This window comes from Delphinapterus leucas, chromosome 7, assembly GCF_059928025.1.
Source record: "Delphinapterus leucas isolate spDelLeu-1000000601 "Yukka" chromosome 7, BTC_Dleu_Yukka2, whole genome shotgun sequence".
Lineage (NCBI taxonomy): Eukaryota > Metazoa > Chordata > Mammalia > Artiodactyla > Monodontidae > Delphinapterus > Delphinapterus leucas.
In genome coordinates this window covers 89,144,361-89,169,704 of record NC_143135.1, presented here as the reverse complement: position 1 = coordinate 89,169,704, position 25,344 = coordinate 89,144,361, and the positions used below count along the sequence as shown (strand labels likewise).

General features: G+C 37.2%; 1 protein-coding gene across 3 annotated transcripts; it reads left to right on the top strand.

Annotated features, from left to right (window-relative positions):
* The first annotated feature begins 627 nt into the window (after positions 1-627).
* On the top strand, positions 628-24,060 carry IL18 (interleukin 18). Of its 3 annotated transcripts, XM_022559144.3 has the most exons (7): positions 681-789; positions 14,507-14,648; positions 15,134-15,220; positions 16,011-16,022; positions 19,796-19,930; positions 20,741-20,874; positions 23,461-24,060. In XM_022559144.3, exons 3-7 carry the CDS (start codon positions 15,142-15,144, stop codon positions 23,680-23,682), a joined length of 582 nt encoding a protein of 193 aa, XP_022414852.1. In that variant the 5' UTR covers positions 681-789; positions 14,507-14,648; positions 15,134-15,141; the 3' UTR covers positions 23,683-24,060. The 3 variants fall into 3 exon arrangements, with proteins under 3 accessions (XP_022414851.1, XP_022414852.1, XP_022414854.1); XM_022559143.2 differs by lacking the exon at positions 14,507-14,648 and having other exon boundaries at positions 628-789; XM_022559146.3 differs by lacking the exons at positions 14,507-14,648; positions 16,011-16,022 and having other exon boundaries at positions 683-789.
* The last annotated feature ends 1,284 nt before the right edge of the window (positions 24,061-25,344 follow it).

Sequence of the window (25,344 nt, the reverse complement as noted above, 5' to 3'; positions counted from 1 at the left end):
GCATTTTGTTTCCTAACTCTAGAACCCCTCTGTTTCCATACAGTCTCTGTATTGGCAAAAAAGCAAAAACAAACAAAAATCACCTTGTTAATTCCCTTGCTAGCAAGGTAATACAATTTAGCACATGTTCAAGAGAAAATTGTCTAAGAAACTTTGTTTCTGCTAGTTACTTTCAAAGCTGTGATAGTAACGCTCTGTTCTTTAAAAGTTTCATTTTAAGTGGTGTGATTACATTATAGGAATTATCTTGTAGGGCTGATTATTCAGCAGTGGTAGATGAGAAAAAAAAATGTGCTGAAGTCTGAGTAGAAAGTTTCAAAAGAGAAAGATTAGTTCGAGAAAAGATGCTTCTAATTGACCAAGCAGGTGCTTTTTTTTTTAAGTGCTTGGATGTATTTCGGAAAGAGGTACAAGCTTTGAAGGGCCAGAACTGCAACAGAAGAAATGATTTCATTAAAACTGTGATTTTACATTAAAAGAAATTCCCGTATTCTCTGACACTGTATTTCAGGTTCCATTGCCCTAGGAAAGAGCCCACGTTTAAGGCGGGTCTGAGGCGTGCCAGAACAGTCTCCTCCCTCCACCTTCTTCCTCCTTTCTCCAAAGGGCTAGGCACCTTCCCCCTCCAGACGGCTGTTGGATCCGGAGAAGCAGCGGGGAGTTCTGCTATCCAAAGCTTTCCACATTCCTGGCTGTCTGCTTTGGCTGCTGAAGGGCTGCCTTCTATCGGGAAAAGAAAGGGACAAACCTTTCAGATAACGTCCTCTCATAGGAAATTATTGAGCACAGGTAAGAAATATCATTACTCGTTATTCAGAAACCCAGGCATGGCAATTCGAGGTAAATAAATAAGCTAGAAAAGCGATTGAGAGGTAACTTCTCTGACATCACTATGATGGGCAACTAGTCAGTAACAACATAAGGAACATAGCATATTCAGAGGAAGATCTTTTTCTCTCTTTTAGCCAACCTTGGAGAGTATCACTTCAGAGGAAATGTTCTCAAACTTTTTGGTCTCGTGACCTCTTTATACTCCTAAAAATTATTGAGGATCCTGAAGAATTTTTGTTTCTCTAGGTTTTTTACTGTAGTACTGTCATTTACTGTATTAGAAATTAAAGCTGAGAAATGTAAAAAAAAATAGTGACCTATTAATTTATTTTAAGATAACAATAAGCACATAACATGTTAGCATAAATAACATTTTAAATTACGGATAACTATATATTCAAAAAAAAACTACTATGAAGAGTGACATTGTTTTTATTTTTACAAATCACTGTAATATCTGGCTTAGTAGAAGATAGCTGCATTTTCACCTGCTTCTGCATTCAGTTTATGCAATATCACTAAAATATAGCCCCTGGTAAACTTTATTGTACACTCATGAGAAAATGAGAGTGAAAATGACAAATTACATCTTAGAATTATTATGAAAATCGCTTTGACCTCGTAAACCCCTGAGAATCACTGCTTTAGAGTGTTAAAATAAATAAGCTTCTATTTAAAGGGAGTCTCAACTCTGAATCAACTATTTTAAAAGCAAACAAAAAAATTGCAAAAGGTTGGTAATCTTGATGGAATCTGCATCAGCGCCCTTAGGCTGGCCTACGTTGGACAATATTATAGCATTCCCCAGGAGAATTTTATTTCACATGAAGAAAGGGCTGAGTAAATATCTCCATTTGAAAGTATAAATAACAAAAATTAGGACACTCTTAAACTCTTCTTTTTGCCTATATCTAGCTATTTCAAGTTCTATTAAATCTTTCTTCAAAATATCTTTTTAAATCTGGCTTGTCCGTAATATCCCTACATGAATATTATGAATTCTTATCGTTTCATAGCCTGTCTCTAATCTTTTTCATAATACCCTTGCCAGCTCAGTAATCTGCTTTCCTATTGCCTGTGAGATTAAATACAAACACTTCTATGTGAGTTCCCAAGCCCTCCATATTCTAACCCCACCCTACCTTGTGTTTACTGCAAGACAGCAGAATTGTTCCACTACAGCAAAAAAATAGCTCCAGGGCTTCCCTGCTGGCGCAGTGGTTGAGAGTCTGCCTGCCGATGCAGGGGACATGGCTTCGTGCCCCCGTCCGGGAGGATCCCACATGCCACGGAGCGGCTAGGTCCGTGAGCCATGGCCGCTGAGCCTGCGCGTCCGGAGCCTGTGCTCCGCAACGGGAGAGGCCACAACAGTGAGAGGCCCGCGTACCGCAAAAAAAAAAAAAAAAAAAAAAAAAGCTCCAAAGCTCCTTTCAGTCCACCCCCCACCATAATTTTGTGTTAATTATCACATAAATGCTCTTCCATGTTCTCCTCCATCTATTCAGTCAAGCAATCAGGATTAAATTGAATTCTCCTTTTCCCACAAGGTCATTCCAGCAGTTCTATTTTGGCTTCTTGCTTTGAGTCTGTATTTAGCAGTTGATTATATACACCTTTTTTTTTTTTTTTTTTTTGCGGTACGCGGGCCTCTCACCGTTGTGGCCTCCTCTCCCGCCGCGGAGCACAGGCTCCGGACGCACAGGCCCAGCAGCCACGGCTCACGGGCCCAGCCGCTCCGCGGCACGGGATCCTCGCAGACCCGGGCACGAACCCGTGTCCCCTGCATCAGCAGGCGGACCCTCAACCACTGCGCCACCAGGGAAGCCCTATATACACCTTTTATCTTTAGCTATTTACCTAAATTTTTACCTGAGTCTTCTTCCACCCCCACCTGTACCACGCCCACATACTTACCTTCGTAGGATGGCAAAATTTTGAAGGACAAAATGACTTACAGAACTGAAAATTTAGATTTTGATCTTGTTGCTGTAGAGATGATTACCTGCCTGATTTTAGTGAATTAATTAGGTAACATGCTCCCTCATTTCATCCCATACCTATTCCACAGAATGAGAATTCCAGAGCAAAGATAAACATAATCATTATTGCTTTTCAAGTTCAAGACATTTTTACTTTTAATCTAATAGTATGCTTTTAAACTCCCAGTGGCTTAGCAAAGCTGGTTATATACTAAATATTCCATCAATATGTGTTGTTTTAGAATTATGAGGAAGTGGCTACTAGGGCATTTGCCACATATAAATAGTTCTCTCTTTGCAGCCTTAACTAGAATCTAGAATTACAGAATGCTGGAGCTGGAGAAAAACTTTAATATTGACCATGCAGCTCTCTCTTGTCTAAATGAGGAAACTGAGACCCTCAGGGTTAAATGACTTGCCCCAGAAAAGATTGGAACACATGTGGTTTAATCTCCATCATGATTTTCTACTGTTCACTAGCCTCTGGCTAGTTTCCAAGGCTTGTATAACTGAAACTTTGTTGTTGCAAAGAATCAATTATCACTGCTTACTCCTGAGAGGATCTGTCTGGGGTGGTTTATAACTCTTTTTTCTTTCAAGTCAATAATCTCAGAATCTTAGATGAAATTTTCAAAACATTTTTATCCAATGGGAACTATAATTTTCACAGATTAGAGTTAAGAAAGCAAAGGAACATGGAAGAGGAAAATTAGGGGGGAGGAGAGGAAGAGGAACACAATACTTGTAACCATAGATGTATTGAGATCCAACAAAAAGTGCTAAGAAAATAAAGAATTCAAAATAAACACTCACATGAAATAAAAGAGAAAGTAAAGAAACTACTAGGAAAAGAAAGAAGAGGAAGAATATTAGAGAAATTATTCTATTTTTTAAAATCTGTTTTCAGACTTCCTTCATATTCTTTCCCTTTCTCACTGGCTTTCAGATGGAGTTTAAGTTTTAAGACAGAAAAAAATTTCTGCCATTCCCTTTACACACTGTTGTCATGGTGACAAGGCTTATCATAGCAAACATTTATTTAACATTTATTGAGCTCCTACTCGGTATAAGCTCTTTCCAGGTGTTAAAGATTGAAAAAACAAGACAGCTCATTGTCTTAGAGAAACTCAGGTGGAAGTCGGCACACCTATCTGTAATCTTAATTAAGGGTAATAAGAGGTATTTTAGAAGCATGAACGTGGGGAGGGGGATGTGGGCACTGAGGAGAGAATGATTAGCTAGGAATGGAGGAGTCAGGGAAGTTTTCCTAGAGGAGATGTTTGAGCTGTGACTTAAATGATAAAGGGTGAAGAAGGGTTTGGTAGGCAAAAAAAGGGAGGGGAAGTTCTGGCCTGGCAGGGGAAATAAATGAGTACAGCATGGAGTGAGTGAGAATCTGAAAGCAAGAAAACCAAGTAGAGGAATATTAAATAGAAAATACCAGAAATGACAAGGGCTAGATTCAAAATAGTGCTGGTGGAGATGGAGAGGAGATACCAAATTCTAGACACATTTCTGAGTTATAATCTACAGTATTTCTGAGACAGGAGAAGGTTAGACAAAAGAGTTGAGAAGGACTCCCAGGCTTCAGTTTGGGACAGGTTATTTGGACATACTTTAGAAAGTAATTCATTAGTATATCTTACAGTTGGAACTGTGGATCTGGAGCCAGAAATTGAAATTTGCAAGTTATATACCCCCCAGTAACCTCCACCCTCTCTCTTTATAGCTAAACTTACTGAAAGAATAGTTTGTATTCACTGTCTTTACTTTTCATTTTCATCCCACTCTGTCCTAGATCTTTGTCCACCTGCCTTCCGTTCCTCTACTTTCCCTAAACTGTTCTACTGATACCAAAACTTCCTAATTGCCAAATTCAATGAACAAGTTTAAGCTTGTATCTAAATTATGGACTGCAGCTTCAGACTCCAAGCAGCTCCTTCTTGAAGCTCCTTTGGGTTTTTTTTTGTTTGTTTTTGTTTTTGCGGTACGCGGGCCTCTCAACGCCATGGCCTCTCCCGTTGCGGAGCACAGGCTCCGGACGCGCAGGCTCAGCGGCCATGGCTCACGGGCCTAGCCGCTCCACGGGGCACGTGGGATCTTCCCAGACCAGGGCAATAATCCGCGTCCCCTGCATCGGCAGGCGGACTCTCAACCACTGCGCTACCAGGGAAGCCCTCCTTTGTTTTTTGACTTCTGTGATATCTCTTAGATTTGCAAAACTGAATTATTTTCCACTCAAGCCTGTCTTTCATCCTCTGTTTTCTTAATGAGGTAACCACTCAACAAATTGCCCAAGCCAGAAACTTTGAAGTCATCCTCAGTTCCCCCTTCTTCCATTTGACCCACAACCAATCAGCCAAAAAATCCTGCTGTTTAAGCTCTCTTGAATCATCCCCACAGCCACTGCCTTAGTTTGTAGCCTCATGAACTCTTAACTGTTAAAATTGCTTCTGCGGTTGTTTTCTGGCCTCTGTCCAACTTTATCCCATCAAATCCGTTCTCTACACTGCTGCCAGAGTGAGGTTTTTGAAACATAAATTTGACCATGTCTTTCTCCTACTGAAAGTAAGTCAGTACTTTCAGAAAAAAAGTTCAAACTCTTCAGCCTACTTAAACAAGGACTTTATAATCTGACTCCTTTACAAGCTTTTGGCAAACAACTACACTGCAAGTTACATTTTATCTGAATTGAACTAGGCAGAATCAAACTAATTTAATATAAAAATAATAGTCTCACTTTATAGGCAGAATGAAATATGTGAGCTCCAAATGAAATAGTTTATCTAGAATGACAATTTCAAAGCTGATAGGCCAAGTGAGTTGTGAACTGTTGACAATATTGCCACATGGAAGTGTCTTGTATACCTGGTAGAAATAGCTGCTTTCATGTCAGTATAATGTAAGCTCAGCTATTCTTTAAATATCTCAGGAGTTCTTGAGACATAACAGCTTATTGTGGTATTATATTTTAACATTTATTACTATTATAGTTTTAGATATTTTTTCATTTATTCATTCATTCAGCAAACATTTATCAGATGTCTGCTATGTACCAAGCACCATTCTAGGTACTTGGAATACAAAACTGAATGTAACAGAGGTTCTTTCTCTTATGGAAGTTACATTCTAGCAGGGGAAAAATAATAAAATAATGAAGAATGTGCTAACAAACCATGTTAAAATATTTGAGGCCAGATTTTGATGAAATTGTCAAGAAGGTATAATTTTTCTTTGGGAATCTTAGCCATTTATTTTCAATATCCCCACCCCCACCCCTGCCATGATGCCCTTTCGTCAAGGCACTTAGGTATTCCAAAAGCTCATTCTTTCTCTCTTTTGCTTTTTATTTAAACAATATATATAGAGAAGCCTGTGGTTCTCTCCACAGGGTTCTCTATAGATATTGTTTAAATTAAAATATAAAAAAAATTTAAAATAAATTAAAAACCATACAGATGTGTGTATATATATATATATATATATACATATATATGCTTATATATTATATATGAACTGAATATAGATAAAACTGTTAAATAGCCACCAAATAGAGAGTTGGTTCAAGATGGTGCCCTCAGAAGATCTGGAACTCACCTTCTGCCACAGACAGCCGATCTACAGCTACATATGGATCATTCCCTCTGAAAAAGACCTAAAAACTAGCTGAAATCTCCTCCACAAAAAAAAAAAAAAAAAAAAAAGCCACATCTAGATGGGTAGGAGAGGGAGAGACATGGTCTCACCAAAAAACATACCTATGGTGCAGCAACCCACAATCAGGATTGATATCACAAAACAGAGCTACTACCTGAGGAGCGAGAGGTCAGTGCCCCACATCAGGAAACTTGGGAACTGCACCAAAGAGATGAGCCCCCAATACATCTGGCTTTGAAAATCAATAGAGTTTACATCCAGGAGAACCAAAAGGCTGTAGGAAACAGAGATTCCACTCTTAAAGGGCTTGTGTGCTGACTTACTCACCGCAGGACCCATCACAAAAGTAGCAGTTCTGAAAAGCACCCAGACCATATGTGAAGGAGATTCATTTGCTAATCTTAAAGCATCTGAGGGAGATGCAGGAGCGTTTTGGGACTCTTTCCACCTGGATGGAGGCACTGGCAGACGCTATTTTTGCATTTTCCCTCTACCTGGCTAGCAACTGGCACTGGTGGGTGCTATCTTTACACTCTACCTTTAACCTGCTAACACCACTGGGTACACCACACCCCCACACTGCTCTTGTGGCCCTGCCAAGGTGAGGCATGTGTGCACAGCCCACATGAGGGATGCTCCTCCAGCCCCTAGCTCTGGTGGCTGGAGGGATTGCATTTCTGGGTCCCATGAATCTGAAACAATCAGGGAGTTCTCTGAAGGCTACCACCCTCAGGGTACTGCACAGACAGCAGACTGTACCTCCAGTCTCCCTGTGAAAAAGGACTGATGACTTGTCCTGGGGTTTCAGCCTGAAGGGCACACTTCAGGTTTACCATTCATCTAGAGGCTATAGAAGTGCTCTCAAGGAACACAGGCTGGGGGAACCATCTCTGCACTCTCTTTCGCCTTTGCTACAGTTCACCAGCACCTACCAGAAAAGAGCTCACACCCTCTACTGGAGCCCCGATTTTTGCAACTGTAGTCAAAGAGACACCTTCAGATGGCCAGGTCTGGAGGCTAGCAGAGTTTACAATTGCAGTCCCACAGGGCAATATATATTTGCATATCTTAAAAGCTGCTGCCTGAAGGTCTGGCTTCTAATCAGCCTGAAACTAGGTGCTGACTGACGTCTCCCCCTCTGGAATACTCACAGGCCTTGGCACACCCTCAGCACTTGGGACCTATCAAGAATAAATCAGGCTGCATAGACAATCACAAAGGTTGAGTGACAACCAAGAACTAAGGCAAGGTTAAACAGTAAGGTTCATCTCTATACAAGGCCATTCCTTCCAGACTAGGAGAGATAGCTGTTTTGCCTAATACATAAAAACAAACACAGAGAGTCAAGGAAAATGAGGAATGAGAAGATTATGTTCCAACGGAATTAATAAGATAAAACTCCAGAAGAAAATCTTAATGAAAAGGAGATAACTAATTTACCTGATAAAGATTTTAAAGTAATGGTCATAAAGATGCTCATTGAACTCAGGAGAAGAATGGATGAACACAGTAAGAACTTCAACAAAGAGATAGGATAAATAAGAAAGTACCAAACAGAAGTCACAGAGCTGAAGAATACAACAACTGAACTGAAACATACACTAGAGGGGTTCAACAGCAGACTAGATGAAGCAAAGAAAGAATCAGTGATCTGGAATACAAGGCAGTGGAACTCACCCAAACACAGCAAAAAGAAAAACAAATTTTAAAAAGTGAAGATAGCTTAAGGAACCAATGGAACAAACATCAAGCAGAATTGCATTCACATTACTGGGTTCCCAGAAGGAGAAGAGAGAAAAGGGGACAGAAAACTTGCTTGAAGAAGTAATAGCTGAAAACTTCCCTAACCTGGGGAATGAACCAGACATCCAGATCCGGGAAGTCCAGGGAGTTCCAAAAAAAGATGAATCGAAAGACACCAAGACACATTATAATTAAAATATCAAAAATTAAAGAGAGAATCTTGAAAGCAGCAAGAGAAAAGCAATTTGTGATATCCAAAGAAGCCCCATAAGAGTATCAGCAGATTTCTCAGCAGAATCTTTGCAGGCTAGAAAAGAGTGGCATGATATATTCAAAGTGCTGAAAGAAAGAAACTTCCAACCAAGAATACTCTACCTGGAAAGGCTATCATTCAGAACTGGAAAAAAGATAAAGTGCTTTGCAAACAAACAAAAGCTAAAGGAGGTCATCCCCACTAAACCAGCCTTACAAAAAATGTTAAAGGGACTTTTTTAAGCTGAAAAGAAAGTGCACTAATTAGGAACAAGAAACATATGAAAGTAAAAATCTCACTGATAAAGGTAAATATATAATAAAGGTAGTTGATTAATAACATTAGTATAAAGATTAAAAGACAAAAGTAATAAAAAAATAACTACACAATAACTAGTTAAGGGATACAGAAAGTAAAAAGATGTAAAATATGACATCAAAACATAAAATGTTTGGGGAGGTAGTAAAAATGTAGTTTTATAATGCATTCAGTCTTGACTTCTTATCAACTTAAGATATACTCTTTTATATATAAACTGTTACATGTGACCCTCATGGTAACCACCAAGCAAAAACCTATAGTAGATACATACCAAAAAAATGAGAAAGGAATCTAAGCATAACACTATAGAAAGTAAACAAACAATAAGGGAAGAAAGAAAAGAAGAAGCAAAGAGGAATGATAAAGAGAAATGAAAACTATTAACAAAATGGCAACAAGTACATACCTATCAATAATTACTTTAAATGTAAAGGAACTAAATTCTCCAATCAAAGACAGAGAGTGGCTGAATGGATAAAAATATAAGAGCCATCTATATGCTGCCTACAAGAGGCTCATTTCAGATGTAAGTACACATACAGATCAAAAGTGAAGGGATGGAAAAAGATATTTCATGAAAATGGAAACCAAAAGAAAGCTGGAGTAGCTATATCTGTATCAGACAAAATAGACTTTAAAACAAAGACTGTAATAAAAGACAAGGATGATCATTACACAGTGATAAAGTGGTCAACCAGGCAAGAAGATATAACATTTATAAAGATCTATGCACCCAAAATAGGAGCACCTAAATATATAAATCATATATCAATGGTCTTAAAGGGAGAAATTAACAGTAAAACAGTAAGAGTAGGGGATTTTAATATCTCACTTACATCAATGGATAGGTCATCCACACAGAAAATCAATAAGGAAACATCAGCTTTAAATGACACATTAGTCCAATAGACTTAATAGATATATACAGAACATTCCAGCCAAAAACAGCAGAATACACATTCTTCTCAAGTGCACTGAAGTTCATGTGGAACATTCTTCAAGACAGACAATATGTTAGGCCACAAAACAAGTCTCATAAATTTAAAATGAAAATCATATCAAGCATCTTTTCTCACTACAATGGTTTGAAACTAGAAATCAATTATTAAGAAAACTGGAAAGATCACAAATATGTGGAGATTAAACAACATTCTACTGAACAACCAATGGGTCAATGAACAAATCAAAAGAGAAATGAAAAAATTATCTTGAGACAAGTGAAAATGGAAAATTAACATGCCAAAACTTATGGGATGCACAAAAGCAGTTCTAAGAGGGAAGTTTATAGTGATACAGGCCTACCTCAAGGAACAAGAAAAATCTCAAGTAAACAATCTAACTTTATACCTAAAGGAAATTAAAAAAAGAACAAATTAAGCCCAAAGTCAGTAAAAGGAAGGAAATAATAAAAATCAGAGCAGAAACAAATGAAATACAAACTAAAATGACAATAGAAAAGATCAAGGAAACTAGGATCTGGTTCTTTGAAAAGATAAACAAAATTGACAAACCTTTAAGTAGACAAGAGGAAAAGACAAAGAGCTCAAACAAAAAAGATCAGAAATGAAGGAGGAGAAATTACAACTGATACAAAGAAATACAAAGTATCATAAAAAACTACTTAAACAATTATACAGCAACTAATCAGGCAACCTAAAAGAAATGGATAACTTCTGGAAACACACAGTCTTCCAAGACTGAATTGAATCAGTTATCAAAAAACTTCCAACAAAAAATGTCCAGGACAGAAGTCTTCACTAATGAATTCTACCAAACATTCAAAGAAGATTAATACCAATCCTTTTCAAACTCTTCCAAAAAACTGAAGAGAAGTGAATGCTCCCAAACTCATTTTACAAGGCTAGCATTACCTTGATACCAAAATCAGACAAGGAAACCACAAAAAAAGAAAATTACGGACTAACATCCCTCATGAATATAGATGAAAAGTCCTCAACAAAATATTAGTAAACTGAATTCAACAATACGTTAGCAGGATCATACACCATGATCAAGTGGGATTTATTCCAGGAATGCAAAGATGATTCAACATCCACAAGTCAATGTGATACACTAGGTTAACAAAATAAAGGATAAAAATCATCTGATCATCACAATAAATGCAAAAGTCTTTGACAAAATTCAACAACCATTCATAATAAAAACCCTCAACAAAGTGGGTATAGAGAGAGTGTACCTCAACATAATAAAGGCCATATATGACAAGCCCACAGCTAACATCATAGTCAACAGCAATAAGCTGAAAGCTTTTTGTTTAAGATCAGGAACACAACAAGAATACCGCCTATTGCCAGTTTTATTCAACACAGTATGGGAATTCCTAGCTAGGGCAATTCTTTAGGAAAAAGAAATAAAAGACATCCAAATTGGAAAGGAAGAAGTAGAACTGTCACTATTTGCAGAAAACATGATTTTATATAAAGAAAACCCTATGACTCCAAAAAAAATACTGTTAGAATAAATGAATACAGTAAAACTACAGAGTACAATATCAATATACAAACATCTGTTGCATTTTTATACACTAACAACAAAGTATAAGAAAGAGAAATTAAGAAAACAATCCCATTTACAATTGCATCAAAAAGAATACAATATCTAGGAATAAATTTAACCAAGGAGGTGAAAGATCTGTATGCTGAAAACTATAAGACATTGATGAAAGAAGCTGAAGAAGACACAAATAAATAGAAATATATTCCATGCTCACAAATTGGAAGAATTAATGTGATTAAAATGTCCGTATTACCCAAAGCAATATACATATTCAATGCAATCCCTATCAAAATTTCAATGGCATTTTTCACAGACATAGAACAATAAATCCTAAAATTTGTATGGAACCACAAGAGATTCCAAATAACCAAAGCAATCTTGAGAAAGAAGAACAAAGTTGGAGACATTACACGCCCTGATTTCAAACTATATTACAAAGCTATATTAATCAAAACAGTGTGGTATTAGCACAAAAACAAACACATAGATCAATGGAACAAAACAGAGAGCTCAGAAATAAACCCACACATATATGACCAATTAATCTATGAAAAAGGAGGCAAGAATATACAATGGGAAAGACAGTCTCTTCAATAAATTGTATTGGGAAATCTGGACAGCCACATGTAGAAGAATGAAACTGACCAACTATTTTACACCATACAGAAAAATTAACTCAAAGTGGATTAAAGGCTTGAATGTAAGACCAGAAACCATAAAACTCCTAGAAGAAAACATAGGCAGATATTTCCTTGACATCAGTCTAGCAATATATATATATATTTGGCTCTGACTCCAAAGGCAATGGCAACCAAAGCAAAACTATACAAACGAGACTATATCAAACAAAAAAGCTTCTGCACAATGAAGAAGCCATCAACAAAATAAAAATGCAGCCTACTGAATGGGAGAAGATATTTGCAAATCATATCCAATAAGGGATTAATATTCAAAATATATAAAGAACACACACAACTCAATAACAACAACAACCACAAAAAAACCTGACCTTAAAAATGGTCAGAAGGGGCTTCACTGGTGGCACAGTGGTTAAGAATCCCCCTGCCAATGCAGGGGACACAGGTTCGAGCCCTGGTCTGAGAAGATCCCACATGCCACGGAGCAACTAAGCCCATGCACCACAGCTACTGAGCCTGCACTCTAGAGCCCGTGAGCCACAACTACTGAGCCCACATGCCACAACTACTGAGCCCACATGCCACGACTACTGAAGCCCATGCACCTAGAGCCCGTGCTACGCAACAAGAGAAGCCACTGCTATGAGAAGCCCATAGCCCCCACTCGCCACAACTAGAGAAAGCCCATGTGCAGCAATGAAGACCCAACGCAGCCAAAAATAAATAAATTAATTAATTTAAAAAAATACTTTTTTAATGGTCAGAAGATCTGAATAGACATTTTTCCCAAAAAGACATACAGATAGCCAACATGTACATAAAAAAGATGCTCAACATCACTAACCATCAGAGAAATGCAAATCAAAACCACAACGACTTATCATCTCACATCTGTCAGAATGGCTATTATCAAAAGAACAAGAAATGACAAGTGTTGGTGAAGATGTGGGATAAAGGGAACTCTTGTGCACTGTTGATGGAAATGTAAATTTGTGCAGACACTGTGGAAAACAGTATGGAATCTCCTCAAAAAGTTAAAAATAGAACGACCATATGATCCAGCAATTCTTCTTCTGCTTATTTATCTGAAGAAAACAAAAAACACTAATTCAAAAAGATATATTCACCCCTGTGTTCATTGCAGGATTATTCGCAATAGCCAAAATATGGAAACAACATAAGTGTCCATCAATGGATGAATGGATAAAGAAGATATGGTATATATAATGGACTACCATTCATAAAAATAATGAAATCTTGCAACGTGAATACACCTTGAGAGCGTTATGCTAAGTGAAACAAATCAGACAGAGAGATAAATACTACATGATTTCACTTATATGTGGAATCTAAAAAAAAAACAAATGAACAAACAAAATAAAATAAAGCTCATAGAAAACAGATTAGTGGTCAACAGAGGGGAGGCGGAGGGGGTGGGCAAAATGAGTAAAGGGGATCAAGAGGTACAAACTTCAAGTTATAAAATAAATAAGTTATGGGATGTACAGTACAGCATGTAGACTATAGTCAATAATATTGTATTGCAAATTTGAAAGTTACTAATAAGTTGTCTTAGAAGTTCTCATCACAATAAAAAAAAGATTTTTGTAACTGTACAGTGACAGATGGTAACTAGATTTATTGTGGTGATCATTTCACAATGTATACAAATTTTCCATAATAAAAAGTAAAACAAAACAAAAAATAGCCATCAACTAGCATTTATTTTGTGTTAGCTTAATTTGGATTAAGTGTTTTCTACTGGGTATTAATTTCCTACTTCCTCTGTATATGTTTGGCCTCAGCAAACTATGCTAGAAAAAATTTGAGTCATTTCTCAACCTCTAAGTATAGACGTATGAACACCCCCATATATACCAATTGACAACTGTGACCCAACCACCTTCCTTGGAGCACCAACCATAAAACTGTCCTCAGGAAACCAAGGGACTTCTGAACTCTAGAGGAGAATTTCTTAATCATTTCTGTGGCATGGACCCTCATGGACAATCAGGTGAAGTCTGTGGACCCCTTCTCAGAATCACGCTTTTATATGCATAAAATTAAATACTTAGAATGAGAAAGGAATCCCTTTGTAATTAAAGGGTTATCAAAAAATTTTTAACAAATTTTGATAAGGTATATATGTGCATCTTTATTAACACATTAACAACAAGATGTCCTGTTGGGACTAATAACTTCCATATATTTCAAAGTAGAAATGAGTTTAAACCATATTTCAAGATCTCTGCAACAATTACAATGCAGTAAGAAATATGTATGTCTATTAATGATAGTCACAGGTACTGTGAATAATACTGTGGTTTGTTTCCTACACCATAATGGAAGGAACTGTTAAATTTCAGTTAGAAGTTGGTGAAAATAATTGTGTAATTTTTTCCCCATCCAAGTTCACAGATTTCCCAGATTTAGAACTCCTGCTCCATAAACAAAGGTCTGGAAGGATATACACCATACTGGAGTGGGGTTGGGTGGGGTGGCACAAAGGAGAAGAGCCAAAAGAATTTTTAACATTTTCAAATCCTATATTATTTGATGTTTTACAGGAAGATTGTATTCATGTATTACTTGTGCAAAAAGCATAGTATAGTCCAGACTCCAGATCAAAAGCTGCTATTGCTCAGAGAGAAAGAGAGCCATCAGATGCCAGAGCCCTTCAGCCTCCTCCCGCCTAGCCCCCACTCCCAGGTAGAAACACCATTTTTTATCATTGCCTCACCTTTAGCACTTTGACAATGAAGTCACAATCTGCAGTCTCTCACTCACAGGATCCCATTGGTTGTAAGACAGAGATAGAACCAGCCCCTAGTTAAAGGACAGGATTAGGTGTGTTTCTGGCATCCTATATTTATTCTGATAATATATGTATATTTCCACCAAAATACTGGAACAATAATTCAGTTCAACAACGGACCACACATCCACCCTTTATAACATTGTTTAATGAGAAAATGCTTTCTAGATTCCGAATATCTAATGGTTTGCGAAAGAACATTTGAACTTGTACATTTATAAACTGAAGATTCCTGGCATTTATTAAATGTCCAGAGTGTTCGTCAGCATGCTGGATTTCTGAAATTGGAGGTAGAACAAGGCAATAAGTGGTAAAAGATTCCTTTTGTGTAAAAGGAACAATCACTACCTTTTAACAGATGACTCTTTGCTTTCATTAGGAATAAAGATGGCTGCTGAACCAGTAGAAGACAATTGCATCAGCTTTGTGGAAATGAAATTTATTAACAATACACTTTACTTTGTAGGTAAGTTCAAAACCGTAGGCCAAATACAGGGTTTAGATAAATGTATTCAACTAGAAAAGATGTTGTGAGGTGAACTATTAAGTGACTTGTTTTTTGTCACCAAATTCCATTGTAACACTAATGACACACTTCTCTTGAAAAAAAAAAATACTGGATCTCTAGAAATTAACCATAACATATCCAAGGTCGCAGCACCTTGTCCTGCCACATGTCCTGGCACTTAGTTAGTAGTAGCCTACTCACAAGGTGGCTGCAGGTGCACGTCATGAAAATCCCAGAAAATTGGATATACGATTTCCCAAAGCAACCTGGCAAATTATGTAAGAGATACATATCTGAAATCTAGAGTTCTGTGAGTTATACCATTTTATGTAAATACACTTGACAAATAAAAACAGATTCTTATTATTAAACTTCCTTGGGCAGTTTAGTTTCATTTGAAAGCTTCATAGAAAGTTCTTAGGTGACTTTCCATTGAAGCAATACATTTAAGAGTAAAATCTATCATTTTATAAAATTTCTTTTTGGCTACAAATTTCAATTTATAAACCCTAGATTTAGGTTTTATATCTAACATACCTGAGATCACACTAAGTCTAATTAGCTTCATTATATGGGACCTTTTGGATGATTATATTATATTTTTATGGGGCCAACAAAAGCCATCACCAGTAAGACAGGGGTTAAAGAATGCAGAGGGGCAGAAAAGAGTAATAAAAGAGAAGGGTGAGAGGAAATTGAGTAGAAATATAGAATTTAACATATTTTGTTTCTCTTTTTTCCCCTTTAGCTGAAAATGATGGTAAAGTATAAATTTATTTCTCTTTCTTTGTAAAAATAAATAGCTACTTGAGTAAGCGTCCCACCAGCACATCCATATCACCATTCTCAGCTGAAAAACTGGTACCAATCTATTTAAGAAGCTAATATTCCCTCAAAGGAATGTGGACTCAGTAGCACTGCCTTGGAATAGAGATGACTCTAAGGGAATTTCTAATAAAATACGCTTCTCTACATCTTAGGAAATTCTCAGCTATTAGAATCTACAAAATAGACCTTGCCTGTTACATAGATCCTGAGATTAGCAGAAAGTCATGGATTCTCTGGAGTACATAGGAAAAGGGGTTGAAGCATGAGAATTGTTGTCCAAAATCAGGAACATCTTCCTTCTTCAACCTTCCCTCTCAGAAGTGCTCTGAAAAGAAGCCTGGGAGGCTCCCAGGGTTCAGAGAATTCTGGAAGTAGAGGAGATGGGGGAAAGTAGAGCAAACAGACCTATTAGGTTGAGTCATTGTCTTCCTAAGTAGAGGTACCCATTCCTTGTCCTGTTGGCATTCAGGGAGGATCATACGTGTATAAAGCCTATGATCCTCTAACGCAGGGGTCCCCAACCCCTGGGCCGTGGACCAGTACCAGTACCGGTCCGCGGCCTGTTAGGAACCCAGCCACACAGCAGGAGGTGAGCAGAGGGTGAGGGAGCGAAGCATCACCTGCTGCTCTCCATCACTCGTATTACCGCCCGAACCATCCTGCCACCCAAACCACGGCCCCGGTCCATGGAAAAACTGTCTTCTAGAAACCGGTCCCTGGTGCGAAAAAGGTTGGGGACCGCTGCTCTCACGGACCCCCAGATTATTAAGGTCATTAGTTTTTCATACTTTTCCTTAAAAAGCACTTTCTCCATTCTTAAGATGATCCTTACTGGACTGGAAATATACAACAGGAACTTTTGAAAAATACTATTCCTTCCAGTTTCTTTTCCAGATTTATTGAAATGTTATTGTCATATAGCTCCTCACGTTTCTTAAAGATTGCCCTACTCCCATTTATTTGATTCAATAAATATTGGCATCTGTATCTCTGGCACTATGTTAGGCCCTACAATACAATTGTGAGCAAAACACAGTTCCTATAGGGGGAAGCAGGCACATTAGGGAGGCAAATGGAATGTGGTATGTTAAGTGTTATGAAGGCACAGATGCTATGGGAGCACATAGAAGGGCACCTAATTTAGTCCAGTAGATTCTGGGAGGGCATTTTGAAAGAGGAACAGAATTGAAGAGTAAATAGGGGTTAGCCAAGAGAAGGTATTCTATGCAGAGAGAAGAACACATGCAAAGATCAAGATATGAAAGAAAGCATGGTGTGAGGAATTAAGAGTAATTCAGAATAGGAGTAGAGTAAGAGTAGGAAAATGATGAGAGAAGAATGATAAATAGGGTGCAGATTGAGAAGGTTCTGTTATTCCAAGATATGGAATTTGGACCTTATCTTTGGGGGCAATGGTGATTCATTAAGCACAATATGTATGATCTAGGATACAGATTAGTTTGCTGTAACAAAGAGATCCAAAAATACAGTAACTGAATAAGATAGAAAATATTTCTCTCAAATACGAATCCAAGTAGGCAGTTCAGTATTAGTATGGCTGGATGCAGCCTGATGATGTTGGAATCTAAAGTTTCTTCTGTCTTCTTCCATTCCATCATCCCTAGTTGTTGAACTCATTTACATACTTGAAAATCATCATTACACTTCCTGGGTCCACATCCCAGCTAGCAAGAAGGTGTTCAAAATAAGAGGAAGACAGGCCCACTCCTTTTAAAAGCTCTATTTAGAAGTTGTAAACATCAAATCCACTCATACTCCATTGACTAGAATTTAGTCATATGGCACCAACTGCAAGGAAAATATGGAAAATATCATCTTTATTCTGGGTGGCAGTGTCATTCATTAAAATTCAAAGGTAACATGATTGTATCTCTGAATTTTAACTTTAATTAAAATTGAATTGTAATTCCTTCTGGCTTCAGTATAGAGAATTGCTGTGGGGGCAAAAAAAGAGGGGAGGGGAATGCCAATTAAGAAGCTATTATTGTAGTCCCTGTAAGAAATGATGTCGGCATGAATTAAGGTAGGCACAGTGGGGTGCCATTGAAGAGCTGTGAATGGATTTTAGAAAAATGTGGAAGAATCAACAGGACATGGATTTGGAAGGGGATGGAAAGAAAGACAGAAAAGATGATGCCTATGTTTTTTCACGTAGGCAATTTGTACCATTAAGTGAAATAAGAAACGCAAGAGGAAGAGCAGGGTAGAGAGGTTTGCAGGGCAAAGAGGAAGATAGATGATGAAGTTACTGATGATGAATGACGACGTCTGTGGAGCATCCTAATGGAGATGTCCAATAGATTCTTGGACGTGTGGTTCTAAACTCAGGAGAAAGTATGGGGCTGAATATACGGATGTAGGAGACATACATACAATAGAAATTACATCTGAAGCTATAAGAATAACATGACAAATCATAGGAAATGTGTAGCATGAGGAAGTAAAAGCCAAGGACTACACTCTGAGGAATACCTATATTTAAAGGATTCAGTAGAAAGAGAAGCTAATAAAGAACAGAGCAACCAAAGAGGAAGAAGAAAAACAGAGAATGCCACAGAATCCCAGGAGAGCATTTCAAGACAGAGATAATAGGCACTCTGTTGAATTTTGTAGCCTTGAAAACCAAGAGCCAGAAAGTATCTATTACATTTAGCAACAGGGAGTTTGGTGATCTCAGTGAAAGCAATTTGATGGAGAAATGGAGCCAGTGAGGAGAAGCTTGCAGCGAGTAGAAGAGTGAATAGAAAGTAAGGAAATGATACATACAATTCTTGCCAGAAGCTTGGCTGTTAAAAGGAGGAGAGAAACAATACTAGCTACAAAGTGGGATTCTGTTGATGGAGGTGTTTTAAATCTCAAAATGTAAAGCCTTATGTTTTTCTGATTATAAAAATAATTTGTTTATTATAAATAATTCAGGCAATGAAGATAAGAAAATGAGAAACTAAAATACAAAAAAAACCCAAAATATTCATTTCTATCATTTTGATGTTATATATATATATAAAATACTATACCTAAGCTTCTTTTTCTAGTTTAATACACATGCACATCTTTCCATGGCAATGAATAATTACAATTATATTAAATTCATGATAATTCATAGTAAGGGCATATCAAAATTTATTTGATCAATTCCCAATTGATGGACATTTAAGTTATTTCCAGTTTGTTTTTATTATTAAAGTGTTCCCCTAAGCATTCTTGTAGAGAAATATTTACACATTTCTCTAATGTTTCCTTAGGATAAAATCCAGGAAGTAGAATTGCTGAGTTGATGGAAGAGAGGGAATAATTGATAAATCAAGGTTTAATTGAAAGTACATGCAGAGCACAAATGGGGTTAACCTTAGGTAGCAGAAGATCCACCTTTTTCACATGTCCCTTGGGACAAGAGGGTAGAGAAAATAACAGGTGATGCCATAGTTAAGTTTGTAAGTGGAGTAGCAGGAAATCATTTGCTGAAAGTGAAAGCAGAGGTGATGATGCAGAGATCCTGAGGAGAATGAAGAAGGCTTGAAATTGAAGCTATGGACTATGGAAGAGAATGCGGAACTGGAAAAGAAGTATTGACAATTGATGTGTTTGTTATGGCGCCAACTTGCACATTTGTATGATTGCTTGTCTATTTGTAAATTTAGAAAAAAGGATTATTTTTTAAATGAGATTTCATGTGTGTTGTAGAAGACCTGGAGTCAGATTACTTTGGCAAGCTTGAACCTAAGTTCTCAGTCATACGAAATTTGAACGACCAAGTTCTCTTCATTAACCAGGAAACTCAACCCATCTTTGAGGATATGCCTGATTCTGACTGTTCAGGTATTTTTTTATATACATTTGTAAACATGGAAATGACAAGCTACTTCTTCCCATTCCATTTAACTGACTGCATTTTCTGTGATAGACCTAATGCTTACATGAAAAGTCATGGTAGTAGTAATTTCACTTATAAGAAACTTTATAGGGTATCCATAATTTTTAGTTGGGCTGAAAAATTGATATAATAAAGATAGTGCTGGGGTCATGATCTTTGAGCCTACATTTGGATCACCATCCCTTCACTGTAGTTGCATTAACTGTATATGCTCTCCATTGAGTTGGATCCTTAATACCTGCTGGTTATAGCTGAAATTGCTGATAACATTTTCAGAAGTCAAAATTAAATATAAATATACAAGCACTTCTAATAAGTCTGTCTTCCACCAGAAATTTAGAGTGCCTTAGCAAATGAATAACTTTATTGTGCCTTTCAAGGAATGAATTTCAAATAACAGAGTTGAGGCAGAGTTGAAAAAGTGAATGATGCACTCTTGAAAAATGCTGAAGTTTTACCTTAACAGATAGAGCTTTAATATTCTATTTAGCGTTTAAAAGCTAAAGACAATCTTTTAGAATTCAGAATATCTCTAAAACACTTTAAAAGTTGCTGCATTTGTATTATAATACATATTTAAATGTGTTTTAAAGAATATGTATGTCACTGTATATAGTCTCCTGCTACATGGCTGAATCTCAGAGTGTGGGATTGGTAATGGTCCTATTAAAGATTATCCTTTGGCTAATTTCCCTAAATGCTTATTTGGAAAAATTCTTCTAACTAGTGTTCTCATTTGTGAATGTTTATTTTAGATAATGCACCCCAGACCATATTTATCATATGTATGTATAAAGACAGCCTCACTAGAGGTCTGGCAGTAACCATCTCTGTGCACTATAAGAAAATTTGTACCCTCTCCTGTAAGAACAAAATTCTTTCCTTTAAGGTAAGACTGAGACTTAATTTGTTTTAGTTATATTGATGTGCAAAATTAGAAAACCAAAATATCCCCAGTCCAACCTTTTGTCTAGAATAAGAATAGCAAGAAGTAGAGAACCATTAAAATAGACAGTTACTAAAAACTGTCAAGCTCTTTAACCTACTGTAGTAACATCATGGTTTTTCTGAGCCTGCCGTAGGGAGGAAGGGTATCAACACTTGTTTCATAACCTAGGTCTTCTGAACAATCAATCTATAGATAAATAATAATACAGAATATATATATAAATTACCATGTTTAAGAACTGCATGTGACTTTCCAGAATAAGTCCTGCTACACAGAATGAAGTTAATCGTTCTTCTGTAAACCCTCTACTTTGTAAATTATGATGATAATATTTTAATCCCTAATATTTTGTTTTTTGTTTTTTTTGTGTGTGGTATGCGGGCCTCTCACTGCTGTTGCCTCTCCCGTTGCGGAGTACAGGCCCTGCGGCCATGGCTCACGGGCCTAGCCGCTCCGCAGCATGTGGGACCTTCCCGGACTGGGACACGAACCCGTGTCCCCTGCATCGGCAGGCGGACTCTCAACCACTGCGCCACCAGGGAAGCCCAATCCCTAATTGCTTTGTTCCTACTTCTTAGCCTAAGTCTATGTTAGGCTACAACTTTCAGCTTTCAGTTGATGTATGTTATTTTTAATGTTAATCTAAGTGAACAAAATTAATAGGATCTATTGTAAAAGCAATGGTATAATGTATCTCAAAGCCAGGTGTAAATTATTTCTGACCACTGCTTGTTTCTCTATCCTCCATCATTATTTTTCTCTATTTTTTCCATTATTATTAGATAAACAACCATTAACTATAGATATGGGTTGACCCAGAAAACTTTCCTCCCAATGAAAGCAGGCAGGGTATGCTCACAAATTGGCAGTGTTTCAAAGGTGAATCCCGTGTCTTGAAGACTTTCTGAGTGGGGATTTGCCAATAAAGAACCGCAATAAAGATCATCCAGTTCCCACTGAAAGTTAGAGTATGACTTTCATAGACATGCCAAGGGTCAACTTGGGAGGGAGGAAAAAGCCACTCTAAAATGTAATGCAGATAGGATTAGTGTATCTGTAACAAATAGAGCCTCCAAACAAATCCCTTAGCCATCCCCTTCCAAACAGAGTACCACCTCTTCAGGTGACAATTTGGAGTCCCTGCTCCCTGACCTGACAGGTAGGAAGCTCAGTTATTGTAATGGCGCTAGAAGCCTGGAGCTGGACAGACAAGGTGGAGAGGATTAAGCATGTTGTTTCTTAGCAACAAAATCAGAAGGGAAAGAGGGAGATGGCCAAGCTGAAGCCATGTGGGATAGAGGAAAACTAATTCAGCTGCAGAGACAGAGTCAGAAACTGGGAAAAGCCTGATCTATATATAAGTAGATTCTTATTGATAGACTGGGGAGAGTGTCAAGAAGATGGAAAAAGTGCTTGGCAAATAATAGAATGGGACAACTAATTAATCCTCTCATTAATTCAAGACTCACACTTATTGATAAAGGACAAAGGTCAAGAGTTATGGCTATAAATTCCATAATTGATTGAGAAGTTTGGGGAAAAAACCAGGTTCTTTCAGGCATCTAAGGAGGATGCTGGGATGCTATTTTGGGTCTGAAGGTCTCTCTCTCAGTCCTTAGGATCATGAAGATCTTTGCTTTCAGAGGGTCAAAATTAAGTTCAAATTTTCTGCTGGTTCTGGGATTAACATGGAAAGAACCTGAGGTAGTCCTCACATTTCTAGTCCATCCTGAAAGTAGGCATGATGCAAAAATAGGAAAAGTGCAGGCAGTACTGTCAGTTAGGTGACCAGCCGGATTATAGTTTCAAGTGATCTGCCCATTCTTAGGAAATCCCTACTCCGCAGCTGAGATATAGGAATCACCATCTGGCCTCCTAGGACAAGGTCCAGCCAAGAGACAGACTACTTTCAGGATAGAAACTCAGGACTACTATGGAACTGGAATGCTTGGCAGGGAAGCACCAAAAGCTGCTAACTAAGCCCTAGAACAAGTAATGGGTCTATTTATAGCCAGTTTCGGTTCTAGGCTCCACTGAAGGAAGCAGCTGAGATGACTGCCACTTCCTGCCTCTCTCACTGTTGTTTCACAAACTGGAGCTACCCTAGGCCTATGGGTGGAGGTCATCAATGTCTTTAGCTGTGAATGGCTGGAGAAGACAGGAACTGATATTAGCCTAAAATGATTGTGGTCTTTGCTGGAACTCTACTTCATCTTAAGCAAATATGAACTCCACTTAATGGGAGAGGAGAGAAGGAAATCATCTGATGGGTATATTGGGAAAAACTAGAGGCCTGGACCTGAATGTGCATTCCATAGTGTTATAAGCCAAAGTGGACAAGAAGAATGGGAGGTTAGAAATTAAGAGGGAAAGGAGATCAGTATTCCTATAATCAGAGATTTTTTTTCTTAACTCTTGAGACTATAAACCTCTTTAGTTCTGTGTAGTAATATATTTCAAAATAAACTGCACATATTCATATTGGTCATGACCTAAAAAAATTAAGTAATTTTTTTTCCCCTATAGGAAATGAGTCCTCCTGATAATATTGATGATGAAGGAAGTGACATCATATTCTTTCAGAGAAGTGTTCCAGGACATGATGATAAGATACAGTTTGAGTCTTCATTGTACAAAGGATACTTTCTAGCCTGTAAAAAAGAGAACGACCTTTTCAAACTCATTTTGAAAAAAAAGGATGAAAATGGAGATAAATCTGTAATGTTCACTGTTCAAAACAAGAAGTAGATATTAAAATTGCATAATTTGAACTTTCTGAGTTTTTGTGTTTCAAAAGGGTTATAAGAGTTCGAACCTACAATTATGAAATAAAATGAATACTGATCTCAAAAAATACTACTGAGAAATGAATAATAAGCTTTCATGAAATTGAATGGACTTCCTCCTATCTAGGTGAATACAATATTTGTATAATGTAAAAAGAATGCATAGTTTGAAAACACATTCTGCAGTGTTAATGGGAAAATAGATTATATTCAGTAGAAGTGTTTTGAATATTTTGGGTTATTGGTCCTAATGATGAATAAAACTGATATTTGAATTTTCTAGTTTTTAAGAAAATAATTAAATCCTTAAAGATTTCAAGCTATAAACAGTGATTCACCATGTAGTCTTAATCTATTTCCTCATCCTTTGCCTTTTTGTTTGAAAAACTATTCCAACCTCTCTCCAAATATACTTCACAGAGATGTTGTGAGAAATCATATGACTTTCTGGAAATTGCTTTCAATTACTGTAAAGTTGCAGAGAAAGATTATGTGTAAAGCAAAATTACATAAGCATTTTTGTGAGGGAATAAACAAGGAAGAGTATTTCAGTTCAAGAATTAAAGCTTTGACTCAAGTTATGAATAAAAGGTATCATAGTTACTGGAAATTTTTTTTTAAAACCTTAAAGATTTTATAAAGAGACCACTTCACTTGACTAATTTTTTTTTTTTTTCTGGTATGCGGGCCTCTCACTGTTGTGGCCTCTCCTGTTGCGGAGCACAGGCTCCAAACGCGCAGGCTCAGTGACCATGGCTCACGGGCCTAGCCTCTTCGTGCACGTGTGGCACGTGGAATCTTCCCGGACCAGGGCACGAACCCGTGTCCCCTGCATCGGCAGGCGGACTCTCAACCACTGCGCCACCAGGGAAGCCCCACTTGACTAATTTTTGCATTTCTTCCAAAGTCAGGATATCTTTAAAAGTCAGATTTCTCCTGAATCCAGCAACATATAAAAAGGATTATACACTCTGATCAAGTACCATTCAATCCAGGAATGCAAAGATGGTTTAATATTCTAAAATCAATTAATGTAATATACCATATTAATAGAATAAAGGATAAAACCCCACAATCATCTCAATAAATGCAGAAAAAGCATTTAACAAAACCTAGTTCATAATAAAAATTCTCAACAAACTTGAAAGAGAATTTCCTCAATGTGATAAACAGCATCTATGAAAAGCAAACGCTAATATCATACTTTAATGGTAAAAAAAAAAATGCAAGAATTTCAGCTCTTGCAACTTCTGTTCAGCATCATGCTGGAGGTTCTAGCCAGTATAATCACAAGAAAAAGAAATAAAAGTCATCCAGATTAGAAAGGAAAAAGTAAAACTGTCTTTATTTGTGGACAACATGATTCTAAATGTAGAAGATCCTAAGGAATATACACACGTGTGTGCACACAAACCCCTATTAAAATTAATAAGTTCAGCGAGGTCACAGAAGATTAATATACAAAAATAAATTGTATTTTTATATACAAGAATGAACAATCTGAAAATAAAAATAAGAAAACAATTCCATTCACAATAGTATTTAAAAGAATAAAATGCTTATGAATAAATTTAACAAAAGAAGTGCAAGTCTTGAACACTGAAAATTTCAAAACATTGCTGAG